Here is a 17,929-nt window from a genome sequence, read left to right on the forward strand (position 1 = left end):
AGGATACGTTAACAAATCGTTAGAATGTGCTAAACAAAGTGATGGTAATTTATATGAGGATACTGTTACAGATATATGCTGATTAATGAATGCTCTCCCCAACATTAATTTATTATCTGCTGTTACTACCTCCTGCCATGCAGATGAAAAACAAAACACTTTCTGTGTGCGGTGCTGGGGCATGCCCAGAGGTTCTATCTATGGATAGGAACATAGCTGGAATTTAACATAGTACATCTACTCAAGTACAGATTTACTATCCACTGTGTAAATAACTGTCTTTTTGTACCTGTTTTTTATTTACAGCACAGAGGCAAATCTGACTGGAAGAATGATGTGTACAGTGGTTGTGTGAGTGGAGGAGCTATTGGCTTTCCTGGTATGTAACTTACTTTATTAACTAATAGTTTGCATTACAGCAAATTTATGCATCTTGTCCACGTGTTTATTTTTCTGTTTTGCAGTTGGTGTTCAGATGTTCTGGGATGTGGAGGCTTTGCTGCATTCTCTGCTGCAATTGAATGTTACTTGTGGTGAAGCTCTATGGAGTGGCTCGATGGACAAAAACATAAATATTACACATGTGGACCAGAGAAAGAAAACTTGCGCTGTGAGCTTGCTAACCTTGATGTTTCCCTGCACATCAACGATTGCTGTAAAAGCAGAATAGAAGTGTACTGTTCAAACACGGGGATGTTAAGTGACCCCACAGTGGGCTAAAAAATAAACAAACAAAAAAAAGACATGTCTCTGTTTTTCCTGTGACTTTCATATTGTGGACAGTTGGAGCAAGAAATGCCAATTTCTCATGGTGAATCGTCTGCTTCAGTGGCGTACTGATCAGGTGACGAAAGCTGAACTTGTCTGAATTTCACTCTGGGTTTGTAAAAACTCAGATGAGCAATGTTCTGCCTGTAAAACATTGGTTTGATGTGTAAGTAACTAATCCACACCAGGATTATTTATAATAAAAACATTTTTTTTAAATTGTGGATTTACAACTTTTTTCTTTGATTATTAAAGGACTGCAACACCCAAACTGACAACTACCTTTGCTTTATTTTTATTTTTTTTTAAATTACAACGAAAGTATTCTTCAGGAATACTTTCATTCGTTCGGCTTCTTGAAGGACATTCAAATCTCTTCTTTGGATGCTGGCTGCCTTTTGTTCCCTTCTCTGTCAAGATGATCCCCACTATTCACTAATGTTGATGTCCAGGCTGTGGGGAGGCCAATCCACAACTGATAGCGTTCCAATATGTGTTTTTCTATCTGAAGATGGTGGTGTTGTAAATGCTATTTATTGTTTAAGTATGATAGCATAATGGTGATAGGGAGGCCCCAACCCCACCTCCCTAATGTAGGAGCCAACCAATAAGACCACTCCCTCCATGACTGCGACCAGTAAAACCACAATCATCACCAGCATTTGGTGAGAGTAGGAAGGAAAACCTGGCTTTAAACAGGAAGAAACTTCCACAGAACCATGCTCAGGGTGGGGCAGCTATCTGGCAGGACCAATCAGGGTTAAGGGCAGGAAGACAGACAAACCATATTAATCACATTAGCATAATGATGATAGGAAAGCCCCAACCCTGCATTCCTAATCTGTCACTCCATGACTGCAACCAGTAAGACCACAATCATCACCATCTAACAAGGTACCAGTGGTATGAAACACTCATGTTGCATTCCACTTGTGGCACCACTGTGGCAGTCCGGTAAACAGGTCCCTGGTGGCAGGAAGTCAGCGGGTCAGAGGGGCCAGCCGAGATTCAGTCTCTGAGGATTTTACATGTTGGACACTGGCCTTGAAAGGTAGGGTGTAATGATGATTGTCCATCAGCAAAATTCAGCGTTTGAATTGTTTTCTGTCTTTCCCATCTTCGTCTTCATCATCCTTTCATTTTCGCTTCCAGTATCCAGCTGATGCTGATGTAGACGATGCTGACACACGGTCATCTGGATCTGGAGGTGATGTCTGACAATTTGCTGCATGACCTGACTCATTTGCTGCCTATCTGGTCATGAATTTCTTCTCTCATCTTTTATTTTTCTGTCATGATCCTGGGTCATTTGACCCAGTGTTTTATGTTTATTATTATTATGATCTTGTGTTCTAGTTCATTCTGATTATGTGTTCGGGTTTAGACTTTTTGGTTTTTATGATTTTGGTTCTGTGTTCCCTCTGTACTCTGTCTGTTACTGTGTCTCTGAGTCCACTCTGTGCATTTCCTGTTTTATTTTGGTCTGCATCTTATGTCCGTGTGTTCAGTTTTGTGCTCTCCCTGTCTCGTCTGTGTAATCACTGTCAGAAGTGTCTCCCAGCTGTTTCCTTTCAGTCCTGTTCACCTCTTGTATTTAGCGTCTTTGTCTTCCCCTGCTCGTTTTCACGTCGTCCCTTATTCTAATCTGTGTTCTGTTTGCCCGTTTTCCTGCCTGTTGCTTTCCCACTTTAGTTAGTTTTCTATTCAGTCTCCAATCTCCCAATAAAGCCGGGTGTTTTGACTTCACATTTGTCTCCGTGAGTCCTGCTCTTGGGTCCACCATTCCTGCCTGCCTTCACACAGCCATGACATTTTCTTCTTTTCTTTCTGTTATTTATCTTCCTTTCTTTAAGTCTCTGTTTTCCTAATTTTCTGCTTTGCAGTTTTTCACTTTTTTCTTCTTATTTGTTTCCTGGGTTTGTTCCTGCTGCTTTTATTGGATGCAAGCTCTTCTGTAGAAAGAAACACAATGTATATTATATATATATATATATACATATATATATTATATATATGTATATATATATATATTATAATTACATTATGTAGCTTTAGAAGATGGGTGCAACACTGAGTTTTCAGCTCAGCTCAAAGTTCAGTGTTTAAATTGTTTTCTAGCTCTCCCATCTTCTTCTTCATCCTCCTCCTCCCTTGGTCTCCTCCTTGAACCTCCTGGTACTGGGTTGGGAGGCAATAACACAGGAGCATCCTGGCCATTGTCTCCGTCATCATCACTGTCACTGTTATCCGTGTCACTATCAGGACCATTTTCAGGGACAGTGTCACTCTCAGACTCCTCATCTTCCCAGAACCACCTCATTTCCTCAATTATCAGATCTTCTGCTTGCTCAGCTGGTTTAATTCAAAGTCTCCTGCTCCATTATTGTACCAGGGTCCTTCTATTTCCTGAGGTGGATTTCTTTCAATGCCTCCTACTGGAACATCAACCACCTCCTCATCTTCCTCATCATCGTCATTAGCCTCTTCCTCGTCATTCTGAAGATTGTCCTCCTCAATATCACGTTGTGGCAGCTGATTAATAACTTGACCCAGAACACTGAGGTTTTCTTCATTCAATAACCTGCGCAACATACCGTTTTGTGGTCCGTCTCCTCTCTCCATTTATTTAGGATGAAAACAGTCTGCTACAATAGGCTGGAGGAATCTGGTCGGTACAGCTGTCAAACGTTAGCTGACTGGTTTCAAACTTTTAGAATGTCGTTGAAAAAGATTTGAAATCTCTTTAGCAAACTGTTTAAACACACGAAGCAAATGTGGACTAATCGCTACTGATTGCTGTGTGAACGCTGCGAACTGTTTACTGATATTTCTCCACCAACTACATCCAAATTAAATGATGCAGAGATGAACGTCATAGATTTTTTTTAGTAGTTCTGTGTTCTGACTCTCGTGATGTCATCAACTGTGGTTCATTCTGATGAAGCTGTTGAACGTTCTGCTGGTGAAAAAATGTCACCGGTGACTTTGAAACTTTTACAGGTGAAGCATTTTCCACAAAGCTTTGAGTAAAATATAGTGACAGAAAGAGGGTTAGGGTTAGGGCTGGTCACCAGCTTGGTGTGTGACCAAGCTGGTGAGCAGCATGAGGAGGAGGTGCCAGGCTGTTGTGGCTGTGTAAGGTGCTTCCACATGTTACTGAGGCCCCTACTTCTCATGGCCACAACCCACATACACCATTTCATAAACAGGGTTTCCAGCAGTATAAGATTTATTGCCAAGAAGCATAGTTGCAACAAAAAAAAAAAAGACCAAACACAAACTGTCTCACCTTTTGTGCTCAGTTTATGTTTGCAAAAATCAGACATGAAATCACTCAGTTTTATGATAAGGGGTGATATCATGTAAAGGTGGAGCAGGCACTAGTTATCGCTGCAACCCTACAGATGGGAGGAAGCCCATGTTGCACAGGCTAGGACAGGTACCAGGGAGGTTAGACTAGATGGCACGCTTCTGATACTTATTAATATCTGATGAAACATATGGGAGAGATCCGAACTACTTACTCCGATGCAGGATTTAGTCTTCTTTAAGGTTTAGTGTGATAATAAAAGGCAGCTGGTGATCAATTCTGCTGCATGGCACATATGGTGTCCAAAGTTTTTCAAAATTGGACAAAGTACGGAATGCCAGAATATGTATTTATTAAAAGTGCAGTCATTTTTCACTGTTTCACTTCAGAAGGATAAATCTTTGCACAGATGATGTTTATATGTTGATTACTGACTTACTGGATTAAAATGTGAACTAAAGCATATTTTAAAGGGGTTAATGTTTTTATATTAGTCACATACATATCCCCTCACACTTCAACACAATAACTCATGGTAAAAATATAAAAAATATATAATATTTGCATTGCCTTGTAATCTAATATATATCTTACATTGCGCAGGATGTAAATTGTTTTGGCGATCTTTTTTCAACATGTTCAATATGAGATTTCCATGTTAACTTGTGTTCCACTATTACACCCAGAAAACGGAGTTCAGCCATAATTTATTTACATCAAACCATTTCTTTTTAGTTTTTTTTCATTTCAATAACCTCAACTTTAGCCAATTTTTTCAAGTTTTCTCCAGAATAATAAAAAGATTGTGTCATCTGCAAACAAAACAAAATGTAACATTTTTGACACATCACAAATGTTGTTTATATATAAATTAAAAAGTAGGACAGGATCAGGAGAACCTAAGCTGCAGGCCCAGGCTGCTGAAAGTTTCCCATGATGCACTGAGCATTTCTTCTTCATTCACCTCTCTTCACTCGGTGTTTATATAGCACTCTGCATTTAATGCTTAATTATTTTTGTCACAGCTTTTGTCCTGCCTCCCTACTGTAACCCCCCAACCGGTCGCAGTACATGGCTGCCCCTCTCTGAGCCTGGTTCTGGGGTCGTCTGGTTGTTGGGATTTTCTCTCTGTAGGGTCTTAAAGGACTTTGAGGGGACTATTGTTTGGTGATATATAATTGATATTAATCATAGCATAATCATACATCAATTCATGTGGTTCACCTAGGTTTATCATTTTAAATGCACATGTGCAGTAGTTGTATTAATCATGCTACATATTATTATTATGACCACTGAGGCAGGGCAGCTATAGCTATACATAGTGTAAGATTAACACGGGATAAACATAACAAAAACAATAAAGTTGTGAATTATTTTTAGGGCCATTCATTTTATTCACTTTATTGGGGCAGAAAAATAGATTCATTTACTACAGTTTGAAACAAGCAAACATACAAAAGTCCGTTTAATGTAATGTAAATTTTCCCTATCAAAAGAAAACACTGGACAATACTAATACAATAAAAACTGCTAGAACATGGATCTAGTTTTATTTGCGGATGAATATCAGTCGATGACGCTTCTCCAGTATAAAAAGTCCTGTTTCCCTTGGCAACTGCAGTTAGAGGGTGGTGTCTGTGTATCTGTGAGAGCAAGGAAACGTAAGTGAACCCAAGCTGTAAGTATGACTATGCGTTTTTTTTAAAAGCGGTTTTTGTTAGATTTCTGACATCAACTGCTTTTCCGCTGATCTGTGAAACACATTTTAAATGTTCTTCATTTAGTTATTTTTTAATGTGCGACCCAACAGCTATATAAAGAGTGACTGTAAAGATGTAACTTGTTTAGCACCTGATATATCAATTCTAAAACGAATACTGTCGTTATGTTACGTTGGAAGCAAGATGCTTTCTATGAACTATGCCGTAAAAACGCTAACGTTAACTAATAAAAATGGCTACCGTCCATTAGGTTGTAACGTCAGCTGGACAAAAAGGAGGCAAACAACAATCGCTTATGTTAAAATGGCGCTGGTACGCGAAACACCGGTTTCCTACCAGTATGTTATAAAACTGGTGTATGACTCAGTCCTGTTTATCGCGCCTGCTGGAAGGATAACTAGTAGACCGACTGATAGTATATAAAGAAAACGTATGCATAAGCCAATTTTGGTGTGCGTTTCTACAAGGAAGAAATAATTGCCCAGCATTTTACAAATACAGTACTATTGCACAGCATGCTGATCAAATATCTTTGTGTGTGTGTGTGTGTGTGTGTGTGTGTGTGTGTGTGTGTGTGTGTGTGTGTGCGTGTGTGTGTGTGTGTGTGCGCCTGCCTTATGTTTTATTATTGGTAATATGGAATCTTTTTCACAGGAGAAAACATGCAGATCTTTGTGAAAACCCTAACTGGTAAGACCATCACTCTCGAGGTTGAGCCCAGTGACACCATTGAGAATGTCAAGGCCAAAATCCAGGATAAGGAGGGCATTCCCCCCGACCAGCAGAGGCTGATCTTTGCTGGCAAGCAGCTGGAAGATGGCCGCACCCTCTCTGACTACAACATCCAGAAGGAGTCCACCCTCCACCTTGTCCTGCGTCTCAGGGGTGGCATGCAGATCTTCGTGAAGACCCTCACTGGCAAGACCATCACCCTGGAGGTTGAGCCAAGTGACACAATTGAAAACGTGAAGGCCAAAATCCAGGACAAGGAAGGCATTCCCCCCGACCAGCAGAGGCTGATCTTTGCCGGCAAGCAGCTAGAAGATGGCCGCACCCTCTCTGACTACAACATCCAGAAGGAGTCCACCCTCCACCTTGTCCTGCGTCTCAGGGGTGGCATGCAGATCTTCGTGAAGACCCTCACTGGCAAGACCATCACCCTGGAGGTTGAGCCAAGTGACACCATTGAAAACGTGAAGGCCAAAATCCAGGATAAGGAAGGCATTCCCCCTGACCAGCAGAGGCTGATCTTTGCCGGCAAGCAGCTAGAAGATGGCCGCACCCTCTCTGACTACAACATCCAGAAGGAGTCCACCCTCCACCTTGTCCTGCGTCTCAGGGGTGGCCAATAAATGATTAAGTGTTTTTATTTACTTTGCAACAGAACCTAACTGAATAAAGGATTAGATTAAATTCTAGGGCGGTTTCCCTTTGATTCAAATGCATATACAGCCTTACTAAAATGCACTTGCATGATAAATCATCTTATGCTGTATATTAATCAACTTGTGTTATGTTAAGTTGGGCTTTTGATGGCTTAATAAAAATTTGAATAAACTCAGCTTCTGCCCATGCTCTTTAATAATTAGTCTTTGTTGCTTTACACCCTTTATAAGTGGAGCACACTTGTTTTTCTCTTCAGACCAGTTAAGTGAAAAGTGTTATTTACAGTTTACTGAAATTCTGGAACAGAAATTGAGCTTTTGACTGGTCACACTGTGGCAAGATGAAGCTTGTTATTCATGAAATGCCACAGGAATCATTCAATCAATAAAACTTCATTGATCCTGAAGGTTGACCCCGAAGGAAATTGGGTTAAAGCTGCCGACCTTTGCCAGTGCCATCTTACCCTTCCGACCATACATACATTACACAAACATCACATGGGGAAGACGGGTCAGAGAGGTATAACAATGGAAAATGCACAACATGAGAAAAAAGAACTCCCCCCAGACTGAGCTCCAATGGGGAGCTCAGTTTGAGAACAGAAAAAAACACCTCAGCACATGAATCATCACATCTCGCAACATGGAAGACATAAGCTTTAGAGGGGGTGAGTGTAGGTCTGTGTCAGTGTACATGCTTGTGTGTGTGTGTGTGTTCCGTGTTCAGTCGAGAGAAAGTGTCCTTTCACCCGGTTAAGCAAAAGTCAACAATCTTCAGTCGACACGCGGGTGGCCTTGAAGGAGGGGGAAGAGAATCACAACACAGTCTTGTTATCTAAGGGAGAGAATTATTATTCTGTCAGCTTTTGCCTTGAGCATCCAGCTGGCACCAGGGAGGCCACATGAGATGAAGATGGTAGTTGTTTTGGTTGGTGCGAACAAAATGCTTCAAATTTTAAAGTTGGTCTAATGTCCGTCACTGGTCACCAGGTCTCTCAATTCCTGTTGTTCTTCTTCAAGATGTTACCTATATTGCAGAGCCATGAGCTTCTCCAAGATCTTATCCATATTGTGTTCCACAAAAACACAGTCTGAGTACTCACAGCCCTGCCCATTGTCTATCATGTTGGCCAGCCTTGTGGCGATAAGCCAGGTCCGAGCCAGCTCCAATCAGCCAGAACTCTGTTATCATGGTTCCGAATTGGTAGATGTCATTCAAAGTCCTCCATCAAGAGTGTCGCCAGACACACGGCGCAACCGACCATCGAGTATCCGGCAGCAAACGTCTCTGCAGGACAATCAGGCTCTCCCAAGCTCAGGAGTTGTCAGTTTCGTTAAGGGACCAGTTGATGAAATCCATAATTCTTCTGTAGGTTTTTAGAGAACAAGTCTGGGAGACTCTCTTGGGGTTAGAGAATAAGCGAGACTATACAAAAGACATGAGAAGTGTAGAACATCTGACTAATATTGTTCATTAATGCTGCTTCAATATACCTGTTCCGTGTAGTACGCTGCGCAAAAGTGAGACCCGCCCCCCCGGGAGTGAGGTGGCTTACGTGTAATGTCTGCTCAGTTACACAGTAAGCAAAGCTTGCTAGTAATCACGAATCCAGAGTCTTTACTGAACATCAAGCAAGAAACTAAGCAGGAAAGATAAGGGAGAGGGGAGAGGGAGAAGGAGCTTACTTCTGTGCTTACTACAAGTTCTCCAATCAAATCAATCTTCATTCTGGTTACATGAATTCGCAGGGCCACAGGCTCCAGGTGTTCCAGTGAAATCCAGTCCCAGAAATCTTACCGAACACCGTTTACTGAAATCGAGATTCTAAGGTGAGAGCATGCATGGCATTTTGGTTGGTGTTGGGTCTGTGTTTCCACAAGCCCCGCTAATTCTAGAGACTTATTCATCATGAAGAAAACAAGACAGTCGATCGATCGATTATTTGCGCAAGGGAGGCCTCGTCTGTGTCCACCACGAAAATGACCCCCAGATCTGACCTCCTCCTGCTACCTTTTATTGAGAGACAGTTCACACAAAACACGTCAGAACAAAGCCACGCCCCCTTGGTTCTAAGACAAAGCATTTTATGTATATGTGTGAACTTCTGTAAGAATGTGTGTGTGTGTGTGTGTGTGTGTGTGTGCGTGTGTGTGTGTGTGTGTGTGTGTGTGTGTGTGTTATGTGAGAATGTGTGTGTGTGTGTCAGACCTCCTGCTGACCAAAGGGTCGTAAACGCAGGAAGCTTACATCAAAAGAAGATGTAAGCTACAGATGTCATCTACTAGATATTAGCGCATGATGGCATGTAGTGTTAAAGATTTCCTGTACCTGTCCTTCCTGAATGAGTGTTAGCGAAGGCGCTCTGCTGCAGCTTCCTCAACCTTTCTGCAGCATTTCTCAACAATGAATATGTTGTCTTCATTCTCAGTTCTCCTTCCAGTTATAGACGTCAAGTGCCTGTCATTCTTTTTCTTTCTTTCTCTCTTTTTGTTTTTTTGTTTTTTGACTGGCCATCCATTGCAACATAAATTCTATAAATCCCCCCCCCCCCCAAAAAAAAGAAACCCCGAAACAAAACACTGTGCTGTGATTTGAGCCATCGATAAATAAAAAAAAGTACTAAATGTTTCTGCTCAGCATGTTGATTGTGAACAACATAAACAGAATGCAGTACAAGTGTAGAACAGCACAAAACTACAAACATGGCCGAATTTGGTAAATAGCTTTTTCTATGAAATTTGCTTTTTTCAGGAAGAACAGCTGAAACTCGAGGGTAGTAACCAATGGCAAGTGTGCGTTTCGCTCCGTCCACATTTTAATTTTTAAAAATGCAACAGTTACAAAAATAATTTTACTATACTTGTAAACACTCATGACAGTGTTGGAAAACGCTGTTGGAAAAGTACAAGTCGCCGTATTTGCACAGGAATGAATTATTAGCAAAGGTGCTGCTGCACACAGCTCATGTAAGTCAAAGTGAGTGTGTAATCAAACCATGCAACAACATAAACTTTCCCTGCGTCGCTCTTCCACAAGGAACTGAGTGGAAGACCCCTGTCTCAGTGGGTTTGCCCGCTGCATGACAAGAGAAGCAGCTGTATATATCAGCTGGGGGACTGCGAGCTGCCGTCTCACTCGGCTCCACCGTGCGGGGAGGAATGGCAGGCTGGGGGGGCTTCTTATTTTCTCTTCTCAACTACAAAACGGAGAAATATGTCATTGCAGAAAACAGAAGAATCGGAATATTATTTCGGCTCTACCAGCTGGCAGTGCTGGGATACATTATTGGGTGAGGTGAACTGCATGCACCCCCTCCAACTAGCGTGTTTCCTTTATGGAATAATAAAAGGGAGAGTGACTAACAAAGTTAAAAATAGTGGAGCTTGTGGAAAGGTTTTTACTTTGTGTTAAAGTGGTAGCGCAGTATGGGCCTTTCCTACTAATACTCCCGTGTGGGTTATCTGGTTGAGGACAAACTGTAGTGTGACATTTTTAAGTGGCTGGTGGTTATACAATCAAGCCTGCTATTAACAGTCGATTTTTCGTTCAGTAATCTTTAATTTATGGTATTTTCAAGCGTTTTACCCCTTATGCATGTGCGAGATATTTTCTAAAACACTTTAATAATCATAATATTAGTAATAATAACATAACTCTGCAATGTAGACAAGGGCTACATTGAACACGTCATGAAGTTATGCTGAATGTCCCAGGTGGGTGTTTGTGGTGAAGAAGGGGTACCAGGAGAAAGAAGAGGCCATCCAGAGCTCAGTCATCACCAAGCTTAAAGGTGTCACTCTGACCAACACTTCTGAGACGGGGCCTTACCTGTGGAGTGCCGAGGACTATGTCATACCCCCAAATGTGAGTCTATCTTTTAGTTTGTAGGATAGCAACACTGATGGCACTGATAGCAGCACTCGCTAATTATGTTCCTGTCAAGACATATTACGAGGCTATTGAATGTTTGGGCTGCCTTGTATCATTAGTCTCAATGTCTGCCTCGGCAGATTTAACAATATTGAGCTTCTTGGGGGCACTAATTTGTTTAACATTTTGCTTCTTCATCTCACTGCCAGGACTTAATTTTATTTTGCAGGGTGAGCAGGTGTTCTTTGTTGTAACAAATTACATAGAGACCCCCAATCAAAGGCTGGGCTTCTGTGCTGAGGTGCGTATTGGAAGGAAATTAGCATTTTCTGAAAGCAGAAAAGTCATAGTAAAAATAAATAAATATATATATATATATATATATATATATATATATATATATATATATATATATATATATATATATATATATATATATATATATATATATATATATTTTTTTTTATTTATCGTGCCTCTAACAGAGTTCCAAGGTGCCAGATGGACGATGCAAAACTGATGATGACTGCATGGAGGGGGAGCCTGTAACAGCAGGTCATGGTGAGGGATGTAAAAATCTGATTGTTTGTTTGGATTTATCCTCGCTTTTTCCATTCTCTGATTTATGATCTGTATAATGAAACAATACAAAATATTGTCCTGATACCGCCACTCTTTAATATTACACATTTCATTATGTCTCTCTGTGTCTTTTCATTTTTTAAGTTCTTGTTCAGCTCCACCACACAGCCTGCCAACTCTTTGCTCTCTCTCTCTCTGTTAGGAATCAAGACTGGCTTGTGTTTAAACAGCACCGGGACCTGCGAGATTCATGCCTGGTGTCCCGTTGAATACAACAAGAGACCCGCGTGAGCATTCATCATCCCTCACAGAACTTTGGAAATTTGCCATTTTGAGCTGCTGCTGCATTAACACTGGCTCTGATCCCTCACACAGACCCAGATATTTCACAGGTTCTATTTATTACTGGCATAGGCTGTCGCCTCCCTTTTCTTTTTTCACACAGCTGCCTGTCTCTTTCATTTCCAGAGAGCCCTTACTGAGTGATGCAGAAAACTTCACCATCTACATCAAGAATTTCATCAGGTTCCCCAAGTTTGAGTTCTCCAAGTAAGTAGCTATAAGTGGCTGCTGATTGCTGGTGTGCCTATGTCTTCCAGGGATTGGGGCATAGAGTGACCTGGGGGGATATGCACGCTCCAGTGGCTGCTTTAAATAGCTTTAGGGTGCAGAGAGCTTTCTATTTATACCATTCTGTGCATTGCACTCAGTGAGACAGTGAAACAGTCATCTGAGACGTCCTTGACAGCAAGCCTTGCCCTGGACAGGTGTCTGATCAGAATGGGCTAGCCCATTGAGCTACCCTCTCCGCTGTTCCCTGCACGAGTCCTGCAATAATGCACAGAGATGCCCCAGCTATAGCTAATTCATCTGTCAAGATCTTACTATAATTACGGATACATCTCTTATGTTCCCCTACTAATCTTGGCATGCCTGTGATTAATGAGGTAATGCTTTCGCCTGAATGGAACTTACTTCAAATGGCCGGCAACACTACACATCTTACAGTGTCCTGTATCCAGTTACGTTTTTTTCTTTTGCTTGCAGCTAGAGGGTGTAAGCTTTGGTTTGACTGACATACGCATGCTGCATGCGCCACTTTTGTAGTGTACACTGAAGAAAGCTTAGTCAGATTAGTTGGAGTCCAGACAGTGAAACTCTGAAGTGCACAGTGGTACAGATGCAGAGGCATATGTGCGTATCTGAGGACCAAAGTTAAGGCAAAGTTAAAATGGTATGAGATCACATTAAAAATCTTCTCCCCTTTAAAAAAAAAAAAAAAAAAATGTTATAAAGATTTATAATCATATAAAAAAAGGAAGATAAATCTTAGATTCTTCCATATTTCTAGCCAAACTGTGGCACTGAATTTGTTAACATCTTTGTGCAAAAAGTAACATTTTTTGAGTTGTTTCCTTCCCCTGAAGCAGAATAGAACAGGTTGATTTGGAGAACACATATTCCATCATAACTGAGCAAAAGTGTCACTAGTCAGCCTGTTATTCTTAGCAACAAAGAGCTTTGACCGGGTCATTGGGAGTGTGAAGGTTCCCACAGGGCAGAGCTCTAAAATGCTGGAAAATGGATGCAGAGTGTCCAAAAGCAGCCATAGAAGATCAATACATCCAGCTTTATTCACTGCAGGAAAAAAACAAAACAAAAACAGATAAATCAAAAGACATCAATAAAGACCAAGTGAGCAAAAGTCAGCAAAAGTTATATTAAAAAATGTACATAATGGAAAAAAGTCCTATTTATTGAGAAGACCACCTAGTGCTATGGAAGTAACAGACTACTGGGCACAAGAAAACCATCAGGAGGAAGAAAATGAATGAATCTAACCAAAACTGGCTTAAAAAATCCAGGTCCTGGCAGTCCTAGTAGTTTATGCGAGTAATAAAGTAGCTTCTTTGTGGGCAAGTGACACTAAAAATACACCTACATGCTTCGGCTTACACCTTCTTCTGGATGTGAAGTCTAGAGTTGTTTTCTACCCTGGACAAGTATGTCTATATTAAAGGACCTTCACGCTCAGCCAGTAGCCCCTTCCTGTTCAGAAACATGGCCTCTGTTTTGCATCTGAAGGATTCACAGTGCTGCAGGATAATAGGCCAAGCCCAACATTTTATGGTGTAAAGAAGACCAAAGGTTGGGTCTTAGTAAAGCAAAAGGAAGAAATACCAAAGACTAATATATATTCTAAAAATCATATTTTCAGAGATTCAAGTTTTTAGTCAAATTGTCAATATTATCCTAAGTATGACAACCGGTGGTCAGACTCTGATGTTGCACTTTCAAGTCATCCATCCATCCCATTTTTCTTAAATGCTTATCCATCTAGCTGCCAATGTCAGCTAAGATGCAGGGTACACCCTGAACAGGCAGCCAGTCCATCACAGGGCAAAAAAGAGAGCACACATTCTCACATCCACGCCTGCGGCCACTCAGAATGACCACATAACACAACATGCATGCCTTTGGTCTGTGAGAAGAAACCCCAAACAGGCACATGGAAAACATACAAACTTTAGACAGAAAGAGCACAGCTGGTTCAGGCATGGAACCAGCTGTGCCTTATCTGCTGCCATCAGCAAAACCCCGATAACTCTAACCTCCATCTTTTCACTTAAGTCATTTCATTGAGTGAAAACACAAGTTTCTGATATCATTAACTCCACATCTGCTGTCTATTACTTCTAGAGCCAATGTCCTTGAAACTTCTGATGAAAGCTACCTAAAGAGATGTTTCTATGAAAAAGAGAATCATCCTTACTGCCCCATCTTTCGCCTCAGAGATCTTGTCAGCAGTGCTGGACATGACTTCCAGGAAATGGCTGTTAAGGTACAAAGTGAAACAACAACACTCAAAGAGAGCAAATTCCCCTGAAGGCTAAGACCTATGCTAAAACTTTAATGTTTCATGATCATGTCAGCATTGGTAAACATGGAAATCTACTGGAGTATATTAGTGTAGCATATTGATCATTTTGTGTCGTTTTGAAGTCGTCAAGCGTTGTATTGAAAAAAGAGCTAAAAAAAAAGAAAGTTCTTATGTCCCCCCCAGTGACGAATATCTTGGTTTAAAGTTTGGAGATGATCCTAGCTCATATGACCCTGACCTTTGACCAATGACCTTTTAAGCATTACATGCTAGAATAGTGTATTTTATGATCTTTACCTTTAATACTGGAGCAGCTCTGGCTGGAATCTTTGACTTCTATAAGCTGTAAAACATGAGCTTTAAAGATATAATTATGTGGTTTTGCAAAGCTTTCCAGCATCATGGTGACGTCATAGGATGTTGTATTGAGAAAATAAAAAGTGCGTCGTACAGCTCTTTGCATGCCCTTTCATATGATATAATACTCAATATGGTTTAATTTTTTTTGGTCAAGGTCAACTTTAACCTTGGGTGCTAACATTAAAGGCCAATGTTAATGGCCAATTTCAGGTACTCATGTCCCCCAGGGTGTAGCATATTGTTGTGAAGTTTGAAGATTTTTTAAACTGATTTTTACATTTGGTGTGACCTTGACTTTAACCAGATTTTGACCAAAATTGAATCAGCTTGAGTTGTTATTGATATCTAACCTCAAACTGAATTTGAGAATGAATGAATGAATTTGAAATTGAAATTTGACAAACTCTGGATGCAAAACAGCAAACAAACACACAGACAGACAAACAATTAAGACTATGTGCGGGAGTGATTTTGGTTCCTCACTTCCTCACAGTTGTTTGCTAACAAACTATAATAGAAATCTGGTCTCAGTAGCTCGCCATCACTTGTTTAGATTTCTTGAGCAGATCTTCTAACATTATAAAATGTTAGAAGAGGACAAAGTACAGTGAAGATTCTGCAATACACAGTTTATCTCTCTGTGGACACACAAACTCAAATCAGTTGATTGATTTATAGGGAGATGGTCTGCTTGCACAAAAAAGCTGATTTCTTTAATGATTTGTGAGAAAATCTGCAAATATCCCACAAACACTTGAATCTCTCTGCAATGCAAATACAGTAAAGCTGTGTATTAAAAGCCAGCCTCTGGTAGACTACTAACAGCAGGGTCATTCATGAACTGGTTAGATCCACATACATGTCGTTATGTGTCGTTGTCGTGAAGCTTTTTGACACATCTTGTGGTCTTCATCTGTATATGTAGATGTATCTGTTATATAATCAGCTGGAAGAAAATGGATGATGGACATGTGGAGTTTTCAGTAGTATTTAATCCTTTTCAGTTTCTGTTTAGAGTTATGAAAAACTGAGTTTCTGGAACTGCGTTTAAGTAAGATATTCCTCTATTAGCTTTGATGCTCCACATTGGCTGGTCCCAAATTAAACCTGTGTTCCCCATTACAAGCAACTTGAGTTTGAGGCTCTGAGGGAGAAAGATCAGGGCACCTCAACTGAATTACATCCCAAATGAACACAGTTGTTCAAAATAAGCATTTTCTTGCCAAAGCCTCATGTAACTTGATTTTATCTATGTCTTCTCTGGTCGTGGTATGTTATGTTTAAAAAGTTTTACTTTTTGTAAAGCACTCTGTACGGTATGGTTTGTGGTGTATCCGCTGATGTGCTATTAATATTTACCCTTTGTGTCCATCAGGGCGGCTCTGTTGGCATTCTCATTGAGTGGAACTGTGACCTGGATAAAGATTATTCTCTGTGTAATCCACAGTACAGCTTCACCCGTTTGGACATTAATTTGAACAACTCAATCACATCGGGATACAACTTCAGGTATGGTACCCACTACCTTCACTCTGCTCACTGTTTCCAACATGTTTACAGCCTTTACATCTTATGTCAACTATTTTTTCTACAGATATGCCAGATACTATAAGGATCAAAATGGGGAAACCTATCGCACGCTGTATAAAGTGTATGGGATTCGCTTTGATATAATGATCAATGGTCAGGTACTGTGGAGATAGTAGCAGTTTAGTTTTTTTCTAAAGCACATCATTCTGGTGGGAGATTAACAGTGAGTTTCTGGTTATTGTTTTACAGGCCGGGAAATTCAATATTGTCCCCACAGTAATTGCCATTGGCTCAGGTGTTGCTCTCCTCGGTGCAGTGAGTAATTTATTAGAATATTCTGCTGACGCATGTGTGGATGATTGCTGTGCAATTACCACGGTGCTAAGTTCAAAAACTGTCATTTTACAGGACAGTGGATGATGTGTAATCCCCACCAAGAAAAGTAATATTCTCTCCTGTTCCAGTTCATTTGTTTATTTTTCTCTTTTAGGGAGCCTTTGCCTGTGATATGATATTATTGTACATGATGAACACGAGCTCCTTCTACAGAGAGAGGAAATTTGAAATCATCAACTTCAAGTAGGACTTCATATGTTTGCAAAAACTTTGCCATTTTCTAAATCTTGCTCCTCACTTTCGCACACCTCTCTAATGCTGTGTGCAACAGAAAAGAGAGGACCAAAGTTAAAGATGAGAAAACGGGCCATCGGGAAAAGAGGTCCAGAAGACCAGGGACAGAGAAAGGGGCTACAAATTCCATCAAAAATCCAGGAGAAACTGAGCCCACTGCAGGATCTTCTGCAGAGAGCCAGCCACCTACAGAGAAAAGGGGTCCCACAATTCCACGTAACACGGGACAGCGATACTCTGCTCCACCCCAAGACACCGAGACGAAGCATCATATCACTTTCATGGCTCACAATTAGGTCTGCAGGCAGAGCAAGATCACCTGTTTGTTTTCCTGCATGAGGCGGAACCCAAAGGTGGGACTGACGTCCACGTCTTACCTGCCGGCACAACTGCTAGCACGGTCACTAGCATGAATGATGCCCTGACTGAAGATGTGTTGATCCAGGGGAATGTAAATGTTGTGCAAAGTGCATGACATCAGGACGTCAAAGAAAGTAGCAGGGTCAGGATTCAAAACAGATTCATTACCACTCAACTGGCAATTAGCAGTGACAGTAATTACAATATATAGTAATAAAAGTAAAAAAAAGTAGGCATGAAAGTTTTTAAAAACTACACTTAGAAGCAATTCATAAGAAAATGTGTGGTCTTAATTGTGTTTTTACAGCTCAACACATGTATTGTGTTGTTAAAATGCACAAACACTGTTGCTGCTTTCTGCTGTATGTTCAGTTAACTGTACTGATTATGGCTTTGATATGAAGCTTTTACACAGTATTCACTGGCGACACTGAAGAATACAGCCTGACATGCTCTACGAGTCCAAGTGGACATATTCTCTGTGTAATGAATGGAAACTGAAATGCAGAGTCTCCCTTTGTTTGCTGT

The 17,929-nt window shown here is 40.8% G+C and overlaps 2 protein-coding genes across 3 annotated transcripts; both read left to right on the forward strand.

Moving 5' to 3' along the window:
- The first annotated feature begins 5,639 nt into the window (after window positions 1-5,639).
- Window positions 5,640-7,363, forward strand: LOC309716404 (polyubiquitin-B). Of its 2 annotated transcripts, none has more exons than XM_082550195.1 (2): window positions 5,640-5,742; window positions 6,457-7,363. In XM_082550195.1, the coding sequence occupies exons 1-2, from the start codon at window positions 5,655-5,657 to the stop codon at window positions 7,152-7,154; spliced, it is 786 nt and encodes a 261-aa protein (XP_082406321.1). In that variant the 5' UTR covers window positions 5,640-5,654; the 3' UTR covers window positions 7,155-7,363. The 2 variants fall into 2 exon arrangements, with proteins under 2 accessions (XP_082406321.1, XP_082406322.1); XM_082550196.1 differs by having other exon boundaries at window positions 5,670-5,759.
- A 2,783-nt stretch (window positions 7,364-10,146) lies between these two features.
- Window positions 10,147-17,920, forward strand: p2rx5 (purinergic receptor P2X, ligand-gated ion channel, 5). Its single transcript, XM_082549847.1, has 12 exons — window positions 10,147-10,477; window positions 10,902-11,052; window positions 11,288-11,359; window positions 11,544-11,619; window positions 11,843-11,927; window positions 12,109-12,189; window positions 14,341-14,482; window positions 16,257-16,390; window positions 16,476-16,569; window positions 16,661-16,726; window positions 16,902-16,990; window positions 17,079-17,920. Exons 1-12 carry the CDS (start codon window positions 10,347-10,349, stop codon window positions 17,335-17,337), a joined length of 1,380 nt encoding a protein of 459 aa, XP_082405973.1. The 5' UTR covers window positions 10,147-10,346; the 3' UTR covers window positions 17,338-17,920.
- Window positions 17,921-17,929: the final 9 nt, after the last annotated feature.

This window comes from Aulonocara stuartgranti, assembly GCF_965226115.1.
Source record: "Aulonocara stuartgranti genome assembly, chromosome: 10".
Taxonomy (NCBI): domain Eukaryota; kingdom Metazoa; phylum Chordata; class Actinopteri; order Cichliformes; family Cichlidae; genus Aulonocara; species Aulonocara stuartgranti.